Here is a 17,325-nt window from a genome sequence, read left to right on the forward strand (position 1 = left end):
CACTTCCTAAGCCACTAGGGTTGGCAAGTAAAGTCCTGCAAGCGAAGGAAAAGCAAAGAGACGCATGGCATTTTTTTACCAACCGCGTCTAGGGGTGTACAAAACATACCTGGGTCTCTCAGCTTTATTTCCATGTCGTGCAGGGATGTGACCTCTTCCTCCTCGGGAGCGTGGATCACCATCACTGTTGATCCCAAAATGCTCAGGACACAGCCCAGCTTGCCGTGAAGGTTAAGCTTCTCATTTAGAAAATATGATGAGAGTACAGAGCTGATTGAGGCAAAAAATACAAATACGGTCCTTAATAATTATTCTGTTGTAAAGTTGAATGTATGCCCCATGCGAGAGGTACAGATACCGGCGGTATATCATCAAAATCATATAAGGGCTTGGTGAAGTGACATCACACCACCTCTGACCCCAGTGACAGGTCGCTCCAGCTTCTTTGTTGTACAATTTTTTTTGACATGCCTCCATGTTGTTACTATGTAACAATTTGCTTTCCACAAAGCACTCACATAGACTTTTGAATTTCATATTTTTGTAAATGACAGATGTTATTGTTGCTCAACTGACAATCATTCTTTTATTGACCTCGGAAGGATGAAAGGTTGAATCAATTCTACACAACATTTAACTGTAACTTGAGGTTGCACACTGAGCTGATCATTCAAAGCTTTAGTCACTAACCTGCATAGTCATTCACAGTGCAGGAGGTGCAGTAACGCCAGCGCCCAGGGGTGCAAGGCTGCCAATGTATTTCCATTATGCCTACTACTTCCTAACCAAACGGGTGATGGGAGGCCCATTTTCCCTGTTTGACCCTCATTTACATTAGCACAGGTCACACTCGCCCCACATCAGACACCCATATCCGTATAGTTCTTCACACTCTGGCTCCTCTGTGTTTGGGCCAATGGCTACCACACCTTGGGCATTTGGATGGAAGCTAGGATGCCCCCACCATCTTCAAAAGCAGCTGCATTATGTACAAAACCCTCACTGCTGGGACCCCCACCTATCTAGACAAGGCTAATGGCCTACTCTATTTATGCACCCGGGATATAGAAATCCACCCTTACTACTGCTCCAGTTCAAAAAGTTGACACAAACCTCTCTAAAGAACAAAATATCATGATGAAGTAACAGTCCACTTCTGCTTTTAGAATCCAGCCACCGCTTGAATCAGTAGATGACTTTGGGGGTTATTCTAACTTTGGAGGAGTGTTAATCCGTCCCAAAAGTGACGGTAAAGTGACGGATATACCACCAGCCGTATTACGAGTTCCATAGGATATAATGGACTCGTAATACAGCTGGTGGTAAATCCGTCACTTTTCCGTCACTTTTGGGATGGATTAACACCTCCTCCAAAGTTAGCATAACCCCCTTTGTCTTTTATTTTTTAGCCTATACAGAGCTCCACTGCCTTTTGACTAGATTTGTTGTATACAAATACCCAAAACAAGCATCTATATATGCCAATATACATATAAGCACAGCAATCTACAGTATATATACATATATATATATAAAAGCATAGCAAACCTCATTGCACAAGACAATCATAAGTGCCTCTTCGTCACAGAAATGTGTCTGGCTCCCATCTCATCATCCGACTTGGATCAATGTAACACTGACAGGTACATAACCCACGCCAGGATGTTCTCATATGCAGTGATTCAAAAGTAGGGGGATTTTATAAATCCTAAACATAAACACATCATCTATGTTGAGACAGGAAATCACATTGGATGCATTCTGTGATGCAGCCTAAGTGAAAGTTTTGAGTCATCATTGCTTTGTATCTTTAACACTATATCGTCATCAGAACAAGAAAGTAACAAACTCAGTCATTGACTTTGTATTAAACACATGCCTGAGCTTTGTGCATCTTCAAGCAAACTCCAATTTGATACCATGTTGTAACCAGCCCAATCCTCCACTTCCCAATAAACTTAAAGATTGTGAGCACTTGCAAAACGAAAATAAGAATCTGATGAGCTGAACTGAGCTGCTGTCAAGCAATTTCCGAAAAGACATTCTGAAAGTAGGTACTTACCAGATAAGAACACTGAGGGCACCTAAAGGGGTGACCAGAGTCGCAGGTGCAAAGGCGTAGGCTGCAAAATTGGCGGCCTCTCCAACTCCCACTATAAACACAAAAAGTATGTACACGTTTATGTCTGTGTTAGTGGATTTTAAAAACCGAGGGTGATATTCACTTCATATTATGGTTAAAAGCATTACAAGTTTTCATGAGATGAAGGTTTGAGAAAAACTGTCAACTACGAAAGTGATATTGAGTCTGTTCACAGCCTGTACTCCAGCACTCTGTTACATGCCAGCTCAGCTACCATGGAGTGAGTGGAATTATCATGAGCTGCAGCTAAGATTCACATTACACAATGACTGCGACTGTGGTATCCTATAGCTTTAGGTACTTATCCCTGCAGCTAAAAAAAAAACACTATTTGTGGAAAAAGAGGAGAATAAAACCATAGTAAACTGATACATTTGTGTAATGCAAATAGTTTGATACGTTTGTGTAATGCAAATAGTTTGATACATTTGTGTATTGAAAATGCTGTGTACTTAAACTATAAGTGTAGTCATCTGCATTCAGAGATGTGGAGCTAAAGTACATCACAATTTGCGCCAAAGTCCACCATACAGCTCCAGCACATCATACAACAAGGGCAACATACATGCAAATCCTAACATTAGTGGGCACCTAACACAAAAGTAATTAAATTCTGTGTTCCTTCCATAAGCTATAGCTCAACTCTTAAATAACTATAAGAATCTTTCTTCATTCAGTCTCAGTGCTTAGATCTCCCTTGCCATTTTGGCCCCTTGGTAGGAAAAGAAGAAACTATGTAAGAACGAAGACCAACAATTCATTCACAACAGAAATAACAAAAAGGAAATACTCTAGTTCTACATTTTGTTCTTTAACATCTCTCTAATACAACATTAGGTCAGAAACCTAATAAGAGTATAAATGTTCAAAATAGATAGAAAAGAATCAGTGCTAGAATATCAGGACAATAAAATAACAATGTGTCTCTTTATTTCTTTTGCACAGCGTGGATAAGTCATCCAGATCCAGTTCTCTGTGCTAAAATGTACTCTACAGAGGTTTGTATTCAGTCTCAAACCAGTTCGAGACTAATGAGAATGTCCTTGACCGTCCTCTGAGGTTTTGGTAAATGGAAAAGACATATTTTTGATATTAAAATATAACAAATTTAAAGAAATCGTGAGCACAAAAGAAGACAGATTTAAAAAAAGCCCACAACTTATTTCTTTGCTAACTAGAAAATGCAAACATCTGCAAAATGCAGTGTGCAGACCCACAACATGATAGACATATTGGACATGCAAAGACTGAAAGGCGTTAGCCTACACAGGCCAATGGCTGAAGGAGCCTGGCACTAAGACCATTTTCTGTATGTATCAAAAAAGCAGGAGCTCACTGGCTCTTCTCAGACTTATAAAGCGTCACTTATTGGCCCCATATTTGTTTACACTCAAACATATTGTGAGTCATGAGAAAACTTCCATAATAATCCTGCTAACCTATAAAGTATGAGTAGCTTGTTCTGTGCCCTGTGTTCTACAGACAATGTTTATCCTGCAACACAGAAATAGTATCCATATACCCAATTTCTGAAGCTGGAAGCACATATCATTGATGTGCAACATACACAGGTTAATGTTTAGTGGCCTATAACAAACAGGTTCTATAGTCACAAGGGAGACATGAGTATTTTGAGAGGACAAAGAGGTAAGGCCACCTGCTGTACTGTCGGTGGTATGTGATTTCATAGATAAACAATTTGATGGAAAACCATTACTCAGAAACCATTTCATCCAAACTGTTTAATGGACATTTTCAGAATGAATGGCATTTACTATTTCAGACAAACCAATTCATAGAATGTCTATTTCGAAATTGGGTTTTGCATACCTATTTTTTACTGCATAAACACAAAGGTTACAGATCTTTCAGAAAAAGTTTAATCTGAGGTATTTATTTCTGTGTTTTACTTCATGGGGCATTATTTCTGATTTATATATTTTAGAATGTCCAACAATTACTTTGGATGCTTTTAACTTGCTGACCCTTCACCATCCATAAACATCATCAATCCCTGACCCCTCACAACCCAATCCTCAATAAACACCACCCATTCATGATGCCTAAAAAGCTGTCACCACCCATAAACTCTACCCATCTATGAACCCTAAGAGCCCCTTTCTCTATCGAAACTTCACCCATCCCCGAATCCTTACCACCCTTAAAATCTACCCATCAATGAACCCCAAAACCTCTCAACCCATTACACTCTACCCATCCCTGAACCCTAAAAACACATCACACGTGGAAACTCCACTCATCTGTGAACTCTACAAGCTTGTCACCTCCTCTAAATTCCACCCATCCTTGAACCTAAAAACCCCTTTCTGTTACTGAACTCCACTCATTCCCGAACCCTAAAAACCCTCATCACTCCTAAACATTATTCATCCCTGAACCGAAGAGCTCCTCACTGGTCCTATTTGCCGCCAAGTTTAACATAATTGTGGATTTTGCCTTAAAACAGTCTTTCCTTTAAAATGTTTCCTTTCATTTTTTATTTATTTGCATTTCCTTAAAATTAATTTTCCTTGATTTGGTTTGCTCCAAAGTGTTTTCTCAGTTTTCATTTTTCCATTAAATCACATGCATCAGAGATGTCAGGCCCTTCAGCCACAGCATTCAAGCATCCGGTCAGCCTCTTTTTTGGGTATTTATTATTTATTTCTTCATGCATGTCTGGAGGGATGAAGAGCTGCTAACGTAAGTAGTCCTGACATCTGACATACTGTTAGAAATGGAGTCTCAAGTTGGCAGTGGTTTGCATCCTGTCCAAGCAGCGACCCTCACTCTAGTCAGGGCAAGGGAGCCACACAGCTAAGATAACCCCTGCTCATACCTTTGGTAGCTTAGCACGAGGTGTCAGGCTTATCCCACAGGCAATGTGTAAAGTATTTGTACACACATGCACACAAAGTAACACAGTGAAAACACTACGAAATGACTCCACACAAGTTTAGAACAATAGCCAATATATATCTGAATAAAACAAGACCAAAATGACAAAATTCCAACATACACAAGTAAAGATATCACTTTTTAAAGGTTTTAGTAAGTCTTAATCCACAGGAATCAATGGTTGTATCTTTTTAGCACAAAGTACCTGGGATGCGTCAACAACAAAGATAATGCGGACCGCAGGGGAGATGAGGTGCCAAAAAGCAAAGTGATGCGTTGGTTCCTTACTGTGCAGGACAGGTGACGTGTTGATTGTTTCCTTGCAGGAGAGGCGATGTTTTGGTTCCTTTCTGGCAGGGGAAGTGATGCATCAATTCTTTCCTCACAGGAAAGGAGATGCATTGATTTCCAAACACACAGCCTTGGTTCCTTACTGCTGTGCAGGGTCGATGAGAAATTGACACCCCGGGGCCGATGCATGAAAAATCCAGACAAGCTGTGGTGATGAAACCGTGGGTAAACTGGCGCTGTATTGATTCTGCAGCCGAGAGACAGGTGCTGCATCGATTCTTCAGCCACAGGACAGACTCTGTGTCAATTTTTCTGATGCAACGCATTGGTGCATCGTTTTTCTTCTTTAGGTCTCCAGCTTACACTTCCAAGGATCCAGGGACTGGAGTTGGCACCACTTGGCAAGTCAGGAGTCTCAGCAGAAGAATCTAGGCACTGGCAGGTGAAGTCTTTGATGTCCTAGAGACTTCTAACAGGAGGCAAGCTCAGTTCAAGCCCTGGGAGAACCACAGAAAGCAGGGTGTAGAAAGCAAAGCCCAGTCCTTTCACTCCCAGGGCAGAAGCTGCAAGCAGCAGCCAGCACAGCAAAGCAATAGGCAGAGTGGCAGTCCCTCCTACGGCATATAGCTCTTCTTCCTGGCAGAATGTCCTCAATCCAGAAGTGTTCTAAAGTTGTGGACTCAAAGGTCCAATACTTATACTCATTTCTGCCTTTGAAGTACACATACCTCAAAGGAAAGTCTTTGTAGTGCCCTGGCCCCAGACACACTCCAGGGGGTTGGAGACTGCATTGTGTAAGGGCAGGCAAAGCCCTATTCAGATGCAAGTGCCAGCTCTTTCACCACTGAAGCCCAGGAAGATCCACCAGGATATGTGGGGCACACCTCAGCTCCCTTTGTGTGACTGTCTAAAGCGAATTCACAAACTGCAGACTGTCATCCTGACCCATACGTATGTTCCACAGCCGGACAGAGGCACATAATGGTTAAGCAAGAAAATGCTCACTTTCTAAAAGTGGCATTCTCAAACTTGCAAATTAAAAGCCAAATTCACCAAAAGATGCATTTTTAAATTGTGAGTTCAGAGACCACAAACTCCACATATCTATCTTCTCCCAATGGTATATTACACTTAAAATATATTTCAAGACAATCCCCATGAAAAATAGTCCTTGCAACAGTGAAACCTCATTTAGCAGTATTTCACTACAAGGACATGTAAAACACACCAGTACATGTCCTACCGTTTGAATGCATCACACCCTGCCCATGGGGCTGCCTTGGGCCTATCATGGGGGTGACTTACATGTAGTAAAAGGGAAAGTTTGGTCCTAGCAAGTGGGTGCACTTGCCAAGGCAAACTGGCAGTTTAAACCTCCACTCACAGACATTGGAATTGCAAGCCTGAGACATGTCTGCAGGGTTACAAACGTGGGTGGCACAATCAGTGCTGCAGGCCCACTAGTAGCATTTGATTTACAAGCCTGGGGCACATCTGGTGCACTATACTAGGGACTTACTGGAAAATCAAATATGTGAATCATGGATCAACCAATCACCAATAATATTTAGACAGAGAGCATTTGCACTTGAGCACTGGTCAGCAGTGGTAAAGTGTCCAGAGTCCTAAAGCCAGCAAAAACTAAATTCAGCACCGGATCAAAACAGGAGGTCACAAGCCAAAAAGGCTAGGGAAACCATGCCATGAGCTGACAGGTCTAACATAGCAAAATAACCCCAGAGTCCATTGCACTCTTCCCCTACAACATGGGCATAGTATACATTGCACTAATGCAGCACAAACTGTGCTAGCACAGCAGTACTTTGAGAATCTGGATATACACATCTCATGCCTTGATTTGACTTTTGCATGGAAAAAACACATGCAAACTGGAAAAGTGTGTTGATTGGTAGGTGCCCATGTGATTTGTTGTACATCTAGTTAAGCCACATTTCTGCACCTTTCTTCTTTTTAAAGAATGTAGTAGCGGAAGAAACAGGATACCTTAGCATGCAGAAAGACTTTTGAAGCCAGACTACAAAGGTGTGCAGCGTTCCATACCTTTCTTGAGATTAGAAAATAGGAATAATGAAAGAAGAAAGAACAGATAGACGCCTGGACAGAGTGCTTGTCATCAAATGGACATTTCAAGTACATGCACCATATAAAAGAACCTTTGCAAGCAGAGTTGAGTAAATACTTCTGTCACAGAACAAGAACAGTTGAAAAACATTTGAAGTGTCTCTTCCTGCAGGCTAATGTGGTACCACAGAAGAGATCTGCTGCTTCTGTCTGATCCTGCTCTGGCAGAGTTTTGTTTCCGAAAACAGCAGAAGACCAAGTGATACACGATTCAAAGGGGATACCAAATATTACACAACACCGGCTCATGTGTACAACAGATACAATTTAGGTGTTGAATTTACATTTTTTTTCCAGAGGCCAGTTGTACCCGACAGCACTAACAAAGGTAGATCTGCTAGGCTGAGTGTGATGACGCTTAACCACAAGGTGCTAGCCTTAGTTGCTGTTACTTCAGGCTTTTGCCTTACAAAATGGACTCTGATTAGCCAAAATGGCAGGGGTATAGAATGTGACATAATGCACCCTTTCACCCCAGATGACATACACATTCGTCTCTCTTCTTTTTCCACTCTTAGCCCATCAACAGCCTCTTGGTTTGTACTGACGATTTACGGCACTACCATGCAGACGAACATACAGAAATAAAACAGAGTTCTTCAGGGTGTTTGTATTCTGTTCCTCCTGCTGCCTTTTTACCATTGCGACCAGTGGTACCAAAGACAGTGCCAGGTGTAAAAAGAGGGAAACACGGATGGCAGCTTGTACACCTGGCAGTCCCTAAGTAGCACTTATGAATCATGTGCCCAAATACGTTACCTGAATGGAGATCAAAAAAACTCAATGACCTTTCACCCTAAAACTGGTTCAAATTTGAAGTCACTTGATTTCAACCTGAGTTTGCTTTTATTCTGACCTATACCATCCAAACATGTATCCAAGTGCATCTACAAGTGAATGACCCATTGTCTGTAATCTTGATGCTATGCTCCACCCATGTGCACTTAGATGCACGCTTCTGCATACCCCAATGTGCTTGCATTATTCTTCCATGTTCACCACAAATGCAAGAGGTACTTAGAGCATTCTTTCACTGTGACCTCAGTATGCCTAGCTAATTTAATGACGTGCCAATGGGACCCTCTGCACCTCAGGGTACTCAAGAAACGTCTCCCCACTATCTCCCACAAGCATCATTCCACACTGCGCCCCCCTCATGATTATTGATCATAGAAATACTCTCTGCTCAGCCTAGCAGAGTCCTAAAGGGAGGTGATCTGTGACCCATATTCTTAGTAAAATAAAGTATCTTGGCCGCAGAAAGACCTTAACAGGATCTTCGCGAAAGGACATATGAAGTTTAATGGCTCATTGCCTCTTTAGTGATGCTACAGCCTTCCACTTCAAACTTGTCACCTAGGCGCGAAACAGACACCTGCTCTCTGCCAATGTCCAAAGAAGATCTAAAAAAAAGTTATTGTTCAAATTCAGAAATTCCAACACCAGATAGATGGCCAGAGAAGACAGATATTTGTCAGTGCCAGTCCCCATCCCTGGGTCAGCCATCCAACTCCCTCATTAAGATCTCATCAAGGTGTTTCCCTCAGAAGAGATCCCTGTTGTGGTTTCCACTACATCATTTGGCTGGAATGTGGTGACAATCACTTTGAGGTCACGTCATTCCAGGCAGTGTCAAGCTTCTGGAGGAAATTTGAATGTGGTCAGTTACGATCGGTTCGCTGCCTGAGGAGGTTGAATAAACATGCTACAAACCTAATAAAGGTTTATGAAGAATCTTTCAACTGAAAAGTGTATTCTTAACACTGGCAATGAGGGAGAAGCTGTTGCCAAAATCCTAGATGAATCGGAACCCATGCAATACATATTAAGCGTCTTATGAAGTGATATTGTGGACACTGAGGTGAGTGGGGAGCCACCAAGAGAGAGTGGAACCATTGTGTATGTTTTTGGTGACCAGAGGTGTGGGCAGAACTTTGGTGTGTGTTACGACCGGTTAAAGGCAGTGAACTGAGCCGCGGCATGAGTGAACTTTGGTATGTGTGAGACTGGTTGAAGGCACTGAGTCGGGAGAGAGATGTGCTCTTGTTGCTGTCTGCGAGAATAATGATGGCATCGTGAGCATGTGACGTTCTGTCTAGCATGATGGGATAAGAGACAATATCTATAGTTGAAGGAATGGAGAATACTAGTATGTGGGTGTGTAAAATGCATGATGAAAAAGAAAAAGGCAACATGCTTGTGGATGAGTCTGTGAATTAAATAAGGGGAGTTGGTAGAAATATAGAGACGGAAGTAGACAAACATGAGAGAATGAAGAGCAAGGAGGGAGATAAAAAATTTGAGAAGGAATTTTCTAAAAATGATAGTCTAACATCAACAAAAGTGGAGGTGTGAGATGTTTTAGATGTGGGACGGAAGGGAATATTTCTAATAGTCCTGAATGGTTTGCAAGGTTAGAAGTCTGCAAGAGATGTGGTAAGAAAGGGAACTATGGAGTAGATGGAATAAACAACAGGTAGTGAGTTGTATTGAAGAAGAAGAAAAACAATTTGAAGAAAAAATTATTTTCCGTACAAAGGATGATAGATGTGTGGGCGCAGATGCAATAGAAATGCTGGAATGTGAAATTGTAGTGGGAGGAAAAAAGTTGTTGTACTCGCTGATTCTGGAACACCATACATGATGATTGGTGACAAGAAATGGAACTCAATATTTGGGAATGGAGAAATTGAATTACTACTACCAAATATAAATCCTGTTGGGTATGGAGGAAAGAAAAAATATGTTTTGGGTTATTCAGTGATGAGAATTCAGTTGGATGAGCGTGAAACAACTTGTACAGTGTATATAGCTAAAAGGTGTGAAAACCTTTTAGGTTGGAGGCATCAAAGGGACATGGGGATAATATTAAATCCAAATTCCAAACAGAAAGTGTTAATAGTGGCGAATGACGGATTCTCAGATAAGATAGTTTCTAGGTTTTCTAAAATATTTGGAGATGATTTAGAGTTACTAAAGAATTTTGAACATAGAATTGTTCTAAACAACAGTGCAATACCATGTGTATCTAAAGTAAGGATAGTTCCTCATATGATGTTAGCACCACTCAAACAAGAATCTAAAAATGTAATGGAAATAGGAGTTATTGAAGAAATTGAGTGCTCAGAGTGGTTGATCCCCATAGTTCTAGCACCAAAGGATTTGTGTGTGTGTTGACTTGAGAGGATCTAATAAACACATCTGGGTTGATCGTCAACCATTACCGAATATCTCTGAAACTCTGACTTTAATCATTGTGATGGATTTGTCCTCTGCTTACCACCAGATTATGCTCCACCCTGATTCTAGACCATTAACATCATTTGTAACCTCTTTGAGAGCATTTAGATTAATCCAGGTGCCCTTTGGACTGGCTTCTATAGAGGCATGCTTCCAAAGGGTCATGAAGAAAGTGTTAGAAGGGTTGGACAAGGTTTTGTTTTTCCAGGATGATAGTTTGGTCTATGGACGAAGCCAATGTGAACATGAAGAAGTATTGTGGAAGGTGCTGGAGCACTTGTAGAATGCAGGCTTGGTGATAAAAAAGGAAAATTGTAAGTTCAGCGTATCCACTGTAACTTATCTGGGGCACATTATCTCAGGTGAAGGTATAAGTCCAAAAATTGATTTGGCAAACAGTATTGTGGAAGCTCCCAAACCAGAAAACAAAGACAGAGTACGATAATTTCTTGGTTTGGCAGAATTTTGTTCAAAATGTATCCAAACGTTTGCTAGTGTTTCTCGACCATTGAGGTTTCTGCTAAAGAAGGGTGCCCAGTTCAACTGGACTGAAGAATGTGATCAGTCTTTCAACAGTATTAAATGCAGCATTGGAAGATTACCAACTTTGAGACATTTTGATGCTCACAGGAGAACAATTTTATTGACCGATGCCAGTCTGAAGGGTTTGGGTGCAGTTTTAGCCCAAATGGTGGATGGTGAAATGAAAGTGATAGCTTCTGCATCTCACTCGCTAAAAGGAGCTGAAGAGTATTACTCAGTTTTTCAATGAGAGACCTTAGCTGTATATTGGGCAATTATCTACTTTAAGTTTTGTTAATGGGGAATACCATTTGTGGTCAGATCGGATCATCGACCACTTACTCATATGTTCCTATGTAAGGAGATGGAGAATGTATCCCCTAGGATCAGGAGGTGGTCAGATGGATTGACCAGTTATAATTTTACAGTTGAGTATATACCTGGAGCAGGAAATGCAATGGCAGTTTGTCTCTCTAGACTGCCAATCAACCAGAGTGTAGATGTGTGTGAAGAAGTAGCTGTAGATTGGGTATGTAAGAAAGCCCTGGAGGAAAGTGAGTGGGATAATGGTATTTCAAACGACTTAGAACTATCCACATTAAAATAACTCATTTTAAATGGTTGGCCAAACAAGAAAGATATACCAACTAATATGTTAGGATTTCTTTGTGTAAAAGATAAACTTAGCATTAGTGATGGGAAAGTATTAAAGGGGAACGGGTCGTACCTCCTGATGTTTTGAGATAGAAGTTAATTAAGTTGACTCATGAAGGACATCTAGGGAGAAATATGACCAAGGCTCATTTGCCTGAATGGTAATGGTGACCAAGAATGGATTAAGAGGTTGAAGTGGTGGTAAAGGATTGTTGGCATTGTGCGAATAATGACAAAACAAAGAAAACTCACACAGTTCCTCTCTCACCTGTTGAGGTTCAAGTGAAGTCATGGACTAAGCTAAGTCCTGATATAGCATGGCCATTTGATCTGCTAGCCAATGATGAACAATATTTTTTGCTGCTGGTAGACTATACTTCTAAGTTGGTGGTCACGAAGTGTGTGGCTATGATAAACACTAAAATAGTAATCACATTTTTAAAAAGACAATTTGCTAGGGAGGGGTTGTCCGAAAACTCTTATAACTGATATTGGGGTGCAATTTGTATCCGTGAAATGAAAAATGTTCATAAGGAATTGTCAATAACTCATTTCAAGAGAGCCATCTATTCACCTCAAGCCAATGGTGTAGCAGAGAATATGAATAAGATGATACAAATTATCCACAGTGTGCGCTCTTGAATAAGACAGCCCTGAATGAAATGTTGAGAGAAACCTGGTGGGCACACCATGTCACTCCTAATAGCGTAACATCTATATCTCTATTTGTTTCACCTAACCCCTGCCAGGCCTTTCCCCTTAGGTGCCGAGACTTTTTTGGCTATTTGGGGCAGTTTATGCTTAGGCCTTCATAATTTGTTGTCAACATAAGCTACCCATGCCAAATTTGCGTCCTTTTTTCCAACATCCTAGGTTTTCCAGAGGTACCCAGAGATTGTGGGTTTCCCTGGAGGAGACCAAGAAATTAGCCAAAATACAGCTACATTTTTGTTGTAAAAACAATGGGAAATAGGGCTGCAGAAGAAAGCTTGTGTTTTTTTTCCCCTGAAAATGGTACCGACAAAGGGGTTATGGTGCTAAAATCACCATCTTCCTAGCTTTCAGGAACAGGCAGACTTGAATCAGAAAACCACATTTTTCAACACAATTTTGGCATTTTACTGGGACATACCACACTTTTACTATTTTCTGTGCTTTCAGCCTCCTTCCAGTTTGTGACAAAAATGGATGTGAAAGCAATGCTGAGTCCCGGACAGCTAAACATTTCCAAAAAGTAGACACAGGACAGCTAAACATTTCCAAAAAGTAGACACAACTGAATTCAGCATGGGGTCATTTGTGTAGATCCTTCAAGATTTTCCTACAGAAAGTAACAGATAAAATAAAAAAATATTGAAATTGGGGTGGAAAAAGAGCAAATTCTGTCCAAGTTTTCTTCTATGTCTTTTTTCAGCTATGACAGATTTTTCTAAAGCAATATACCGTTACGTCTACTGGACTCTTCTGGTTGCGGGGATATGTACGGCTTGTAGATTCATCAAGAACCCTAGGAACCCTGGGCCAATAAAGGAGCTGCACCTTGCAATGAGTTTTCATTGTATACCAACTATACAGCGATTAATTTGGTGAAATATAAAGAGTGAAAAATAGGTACCTAGGAAACCTTTGTGTTTCTAAAATGGCACAAGATAAGGTGTTAAGAAGCAGTGTTTATTTGCACATCTCTGAATTCCGGGGTTCCCATACTAGCATGTGAATTTCAGGGCATTTCTCAAATAGATGTCTTTTTACACACTGTCTTACATTTGGAAGTGAAAAATTTAGAGAAAGACAAGTGGCAATAACACTTGTTCTTCTATTCTGTGTTCCCCCAAGTCTCCCGATAAAAACGGTACGTCACTTGTGTGGGTAGGCCTAATGCCTGCGACAGAAAACGCAACATGGACACATCACATTTTTGCATTGAAATCTGATGTGTTTTCTGGAAAGTACCTAGCTGTGGATTTTAGCCTCTAGCTCAGCCAACGCCTCGGGAAACCTACCAAAGCTGTGCATTTTTTTAAAACTAGACACCTAGTGGAATCCAGGATGGGGTGACTTGTGGGGCTCTCACCAGGTTCTGTTACCCAGAATACTTTGCAAACCTTAAAATGTGTAATTCACATTTCGGTGATAGAAAGTTCTGGAATCTGAGAGGAGCCACAAATTTCCTTCCACCCTGCATTCCCCCAAGTCTCATGATAAAAATGGTACCTCACTTGTGTGGGTAGGCTTAGTGCCCGCGACAGGAAATGCCCCAAAACGCAACATGGACACATCAAATTTTTACATTGACAACTGATGTGTCTTTTGGAAAGTGCCTATCTGTGGATTTTGGTCTCTAGCTCAGCTGGCACCTAGGAAAACCTACCAAACCTGTGCATTTTTGAAAACTGGACACATAAGGGAGTCCAGGATGGGGTAACTTGTGGCACTATCATCAGGTTCTGTTACCCAGACTCCTTTGCAAACCTCAAAATGTGCAATTCACATTTCGGTGATAGAAAGTTCTGGAATCTGAGAGGAGCCACAAATTTCCTTCCACCCTGCATTCCCCCAAGTCTCATGATAAAAATGGTACCTCACTTGTGTGGGTAGGCCTAGTGCCCGCGACAGGAAATGCCCCAAAACACAACATAGACATATTACATTTTCCCAAAGAAAACGGACATGTTTTTTGCAAAGTGCCTAGCTGTGGTTTTGGCCTCTAGCTCATCCAGCACCTGGAAAAACCTAGCAAACCTGGTCATTTCTGAAAACTAGATACCTGGGGAACCCAGGATGGGGTTGACTTGTGGGGCTTTCACCAGGTTCTAAAACCCAGAATCCTTACCAAACCTCAAAATTTGCCCAAAAAACACTTTTTCTTCATATTTCGTTGCTGCAAAGTTCTGGAATCTGAGGGGAGCCACAAACTTCCTTCTACCCAGCATTCCCCCACATCTCCTGATACAAATGGTACCTCACTTGTGTGGTTAGGTCTAGTGCCCGCGACAGGAAATGCCCCAAAACAAGACAAGGACACATCAAAATTATCAAATACAAAACAGTTTTTGCGTGGGCACCTGCCATTTTGGTCCTGGGCTCAGCAGCCATCTTGGGAAACCTACCAAACCCAGACATTTCTGAAAACTAGACACCCGAGGGAGTCCATGGAGTTGTGACTTGCATGGCTCCCCCAGTGTTTTCTTATCCAGATTCCTCAGCAAACTTCCAGTGTAGCTAAAATATCACATTTTCCCCACAGTTCTGTGTGGAATCAGTGACCATGACAACTTTCCCACCATCTAACGTTCCCCTCAGTCTCCCAATAAAAATGATACCTCATTTGTGTAGGTAGGCTAAGCGCCTGTGACAGGGAAGAGCCAAAAACATGGCAAAATTGAGGGGGAACCAAAGCTGGTCCAAAAAGGCAGTTTGAAAAAAAAAATTCTTAGGCACAAGAGGGGCAGAATTTTCATTGGTATATGTGCAACAATGCTGGGTGGTAGGAATTGTGAGGATTCCTGCAGATTCCAGAAGTATCCATCACAAAAATGTGGTGAAAATGTGTGATTTCAAGCCAAGTTGGAGGTTTGCAGGGCACTGTGGGGAAGAAAATGGTATGGGGGCATGTGAAGCACACCACCCTGGACTCACCCAGATGTTTAGTTTTCAGATGTGTCTAGATCTCGTAGAAAGTGCAGCCCTCACCATTCCAAGTGGGACTATTTTAGAATTAGCCAAGCTCCCATGGCCCAAATGTAAAATCAAAACCCAAAATAATCAAATGTCCTCCTGTTTCCCGTTGGGATAAGATATTTTTAGTGTGTGGGGGAGAGCTGAAAGACTGTTACCCCCTTCAGTTGGTGGGGGCATAATCATGCCCGTACTGGTTGGTAGCCACCCCCCCACTATTTTTTTGTTTTTTTTCAATTCCCTGGCATCTAGTAGGCTTTCTGCCCCCAGGGGAGTGGATCGAGGACAATTGCCCCATCTGCCCACCGGGGGGGCAGAACAGCTTTGTCCCCATACCCTCACCTTCTTTTTTTAAAACAATTCTTCCCTGGTCTCAGGTGGGATTTCTGCCCCCGCTGTGGTTTCTGCACCCCCAAGATGAGCAGAAATGGCCTAAAATACATTTGCCCCTAGGTGGGCGACCCTTGCCTAAGGGGTTGCTCTCAAACTGTAAAAAAAAAAAACTGGTGTCTAGTGGTTTCTGCCCCCCCTAGAAAAGAAAAATAAGCTGATCTGCCCCCGGGGGGGGAGGGAGGGGTTTGGGCAGAAAAGCCCTAACAAAAAAAAGCTACCCAGGAGAGCGACCCTTGCCCAAGGAGTCGCTCCCCTTTACTGTTTACCTTATGTAAACAATATCTATGGTGTCTAGTGGGCATTCCTGCAGCCCGATCACTATGCGATCGGGCTGCAGAATGGAAAAGCCTTTCCTTTCATGTCTCTCTGCCCCACCCACCCCCCAATCAGACAAGAAATCCCAGCATTTGTTGTGGTTGGCACTAGATCACTTGGCTGTGGTGACAATCACTTCGAAGTCACATTAATTCCAGGCAGTTTTAAGCTTCTGGGGTCTAAAGGTTTATGAAGAATCTTTGAAGTGAAAAGCGTATTCTTAACAATCCCCTACTCCATTCTTAAGCATCAGTAGTGTAATACCCATTGAGAATACAGCACTCACTCAGCCATTGAAACACAAGTGCTAAACAGCACCTACAGGTGCCATCACTTCTCAGTGCTGTACTGCCACTTAGATTGTCCACAAAAAATTGTGATGAAGGCTATTGACTCGTTTGGTGGGATAATCGTTTAGATGCAAACAGAAGTGCGAGTGCTCTTGAGAAGGTGATGTCTACAAATTAAGTATACTACACGGTGCGCCCCATAATGCACTGCACCCTTCCTCTTATGGCCGGAAAGGTTCAGAATTAAAAATACATATGTAAATAATATATTACTGATGCTTCTTGTTAGATCATCACTACTTTGGCTTTGCAGAACACTACTACAGCAAATAAAAGCTTTTTATCTGTTTTCGTCCTCTACACTATCAAGAGTGAAAATAAATCACTAAGGGGGTCATTCTGACCCTGGCGGTCACCGACCGCCAGGGCCAACGACTGCGGAAGCACCGCCAACAGGCTGGCGGTGCTTCCATGGGCATTCTGACCGCGGCGGTACAGCCGCGGTCAGAAACGGGAAACCGGCGGTGTCCCGCCGGTTTCCCGCTGCCCCAGGGAATCCTCCACGGCGGCGCTGCTTGCAGCGCTGCCATGGGGATTCCGACCCCCTTACCGCCATCCTGTTCCTGGCGGTTTTCACCGCCGGGAACAGGATGGCGGTAACGGGTGTTGTGGGGCCCCTGAGGGCCCCTGCACTGCCCATGCCACTGGCATGGGCACTGCAGGGGCCCCCTAACAGGGCCCCACATTGATTTTCAGTGT

General features: G+C 42.3%; 1 protein-coding gene across 1 annotated transcript in view; it reads right to left on the reverse strand.

Annotated features, from left to right (window-relative positions):
• NIPAL1 (NIPA like domain containing 1) overlaps positions 1 to 17,325 on the reverse strand; it is a 120,774-nt gene that overhangs the window by 16,271 nt on the left and 87,178 nt on the right. The window contains exons 4-5 of the mRNA XM_069201624.1: positions 2,063 to 2,153; positions 110 to 270 (exon numbers count right to left, since the gene is read on the reverse strand). Coding sequence (XP_069057725.1) covers positions 110 to 270; positions 2,063 to 2,153 — 252 coding nt within the window. The remainder of the gene's footprint in view (positions 1 to 109; positions 271 to 2,062; positions 2,154 to 17,325) is intronic.

Source organism: Pleurodeles waltl, chromosome 1_2 (assembly GCF_031143425.1).
Source record: "Pleurodeles waltl isolate 20211129_DDA chromosome 1_2, aPleWal1.hap1.20221129, whole genome shotgun sequence".
Taxonomy (NCBI): Eukaryota; Metazoa; Chordata; class Amphibia; order Caudata; family Salamandridae; genus Pleurodeles; species Pleurodeles waltl.